Source organism: Lactuca serriola, chromosome 6, assembly GCF_051521515.1.
Source record: "Lactuca serriola cultivar US96UC23 chromosome 6, Lser_US96UC23_V15, whole genome shotgun sequence".
NCBI classification, from domain to species: Eukaryota; Viridiplantae; Streptophyta; class Magnoliopsida; order Asterales; family Asteraceae; genus Lactuca; species Lactuca serriola.
The window spans coordinates 18,183,489-18,186,631 of NC_136413.1; the positions used below are offsets into that span (position 1 = coordinate 18,183,489).

The 3,143-nt window shown below is 37.5% G+C and overlaps 1 protein-coding gene across 1 annotated transcript; it reads left to right on the forward strand.

Moving 5' to 3' along the window:
- The first annotated feature begins 435 nt into the window (after positions 1-435).
- LOC145057976 (uncharacterized) lies at positions 436-2,686 on the forward strand. The gene has a single exon (XM_079005887.1). It carries the CDS (start codon positions 547-549, stop codon positions 2,467-2,469), a length of 1,923 nt encoding a protein of 640 aa, XP_078862013.1. The 5' UTR covers positions 436-546; the 3' UTR covers positions 2,470-2,686.
- Positions 2,687-3,143: the final 457 nt, after the last annotated feature.

The following is a 3,143-nucleotide window of genomic DNA, read 5'->3' on the forward strand; positions in this document are numbered from 1 at the left end:
GAGAATCGTCATCTTTGTGTGGTTTTAATAGAAGAAACCTTGAGAGTATTTCATGTTTTGTTTTTAGCTTCAAAACGATAAAATCTTATTTATACATGAAAACTTTAACCATGTAAGCTTTTTAAGAAGAAAATCTTTTAAGACTTCCGGGTATTAGATCTATGTACTTATAGAAACATTAACCGTTTTAATGAGCCTAATCCTTTAAGACTTTCAAGATATTTGATTTTTTTTTTTTTTATGTTAAAAATGATTGATATATAGATATCGATATGAAAATGGGGTTACGTGGCTTCTTCAAGTCGGATAGATCACATAGATGGCACCAATTATGATTATTATAATATTCATAACACTTTTATAACTATAATATTTATATTTAGTTTAAGGTTATAAAATAATAATCAAATATACTATATATATACAAAAAGATAAAGGAAAAAAAATAAGGGAAGGCAAGTAGGCAATTTAGCTTCCCAATAACTTTGGCCCTTTTAATTTTCCCGGCGACACTAACTCCCACTGCCACCGCCGAGTCACAGAAAGATGACAAGAGTGCCACCGTCACGATGGAAACTGAAACCCATACACATACTCTTCTCCTTCCTTTTCCTTTTCATCACTGCGGTCGAGTTTTCCTGTGCGAGTGCACAGCACTTGTTGACGTCCGAGCAAACCACATTGCTTAACCTGAAGCAGAAATGGGGGAATCCGCCGTCACTGAGGAACTGGAACGCCTCTTCACCGCCATGCAACTGGACAGGAGTTCACTGCAACGACAATGGCTCTCTTGAGTGGTTTGAACTCATGAGCAAGGGATTAACTGGACATATACCGCCGTTCATCTGTGACCTACCTAACCTGAGAAATTTGTATCTCAGTGATAATTTCCTCACCGGAGAGTTCCCTACGGTTTTTTATAATTGTTCGAAGCTAGTTGAAATTGATATCGCACAGAACGGTTTTTTTGGAAGGTTTCCGGATGATATTGACCGATTATCAGGACTCATGTGGATTGATGTCGGAGGTAATAACTTCACCGGCGATATACCTCCAGCCATCGGCAATTTGTCCGCGTTAATGTATTTGTCGTTGGATAATAACTCGTTCACTGGTTCAATCCCGTCGGAGATTGGAAATTTATCTAATCTGGAAACGTTGGATTTGAGTTCCAACGATTTGGAAGGTGAAATCCCTTCTGGGTTGCTTGTGTTGAAGAAACTGGATAGTTTGACCTTGTACAAGAACAATTTATCTGGAAGAATTCCGTCGGTGATCCAATCTTTAGATTTAATTGAAATCGATCTCTCCATGAACAAATTGAACGGCTCAATTCCTAAAGATTTTGGCAAATTGCAGCAGCTGGAGGTGTTGAATTTGTTTTCAAATCATTTATCCGGCAACATTCCAACAAGTATTTCACAAATTCCGACACTGAAGAATTTCAGAGTCTTCAAAAACAATCTCGATGGCGAATTACCTCAGGAAATCGGGTTTCACTCGAAGCTGGAAACATTCGAAGTATTCGAGAACAAACTCACCGGAAAGTTGCCTGAGAATTTGTGCGGTGGTGGTACTTTGCTCGTGGTGGCTGCTTTCTCCAACAATCTCACCGGAGAAATCCCGAGATCACTCCAGAGTTGTCACAGCCTTGATACAATCCTACTCCAGGATAACAGTTTCACCGGTGAAATTCCTCCAGGAATTTGGACATTAGCCAATCTTTCGAGCTTGATGCTTACAGGAAACTTTCTTTCTGGTGAACTACCGAGTACAGTATCATGGAATTTATCAAGATTGGAGATCAGTGACAACAAGTTCTCCGGCCAAATTCCTGACAGCATTTCGTCTTGGACAGAACTGAATGTGTTCAAGGCTAGTAACAACTTGTTATCAGGTGAAATCCCGACATCATTCACTTCTCTTTCACAGTTGTCTGTACTTCATCTTGATAGGAATTCACTTTCCGGCGAACTTCCATCGGAGATCAAGTCCTGGAGTTCACTAACCACTTTGCATCTAGCGAGAAACAAACTTTCTGGCCCGATTCCACAAGCCATCAATTATTTGAAAGGTCTTCTTGACCTTGATTTATCAGAAAACCAATTTTCCGGTGAAATTCCCCAACAAATGAGCCGTTTGAGGCTGAGCACTTTAAACCTTTCTTCCAACAAACTCACCGGAAGAATCCCATTTGCATTCGATAACCTCGCTTACGAAAATAGTTTCTTAAACAATCCCGATCTATGTGCTAGTGCTTCATCCCCAATCTCAAATCTCCATAATTGTTACACCAAATCCCCACACTCCCAGAGATCTTCCCCCAAAATCATCGCCATGATTGTCGTCTTGTCAGCATTCATCATACTTGTCGCCATTCTGTGCACCATGATCGTCTATAGACTATACCTCCAGAAGAAACATAAACACATTGTGGATCTCACAGCATGGAAACTTGTTGAAAAGTGATCGATTCGAAGTTAAGTGATGAAATGAAGATGGTGTTTAATTAGGGCTTTTAATTCGGAAGTTAAGTGATGAAATAAAGATGGTGTTTAATTAGGGATTTTATGTTATTAATGCTTGTACTAGGTAAAATAGGTTGTGAATTGTGATCAGGTTTATTTAATATATTAATAGTATTATAACTATAATTATAATAATATGACATAATGGTTTTATTTAACATTGTGAATCTAAAGGTGGAATGTTGAAAGATTGCAGTTTATTTGTTATAACTTCGCTTTAGGTAGTTATGGACTTATGGCTCATCACATTTCTTGGTGATAATCTCAGTTGTATAACTGGGCTTCTTTAATAAATCCATTACGAGATTATAATATATTCAAGACTCAAGAGCATTCATGAGCGTTCATTTGAAAATCAAACAACTCATGGCCATGCTTTTTAGCAAGCTTGATAAGGTCTTGTCGTTCTAAGGTCATGTTTTTTTTTTGTTTTTCTTATGAGCGCTGTGTGAGTAAATGATGTTATTACAAATGTATTTTGGAATATGACAGCATACTTAAAATAATGGAAAGATCGAAGAAAAAGAGGAATGGTTTTTATAAGTTAGACCTCTATTGAGAAATTTAGGTAAACCGGTTAAATTTCAAATCTTCAATATTATAGAACACATAAGA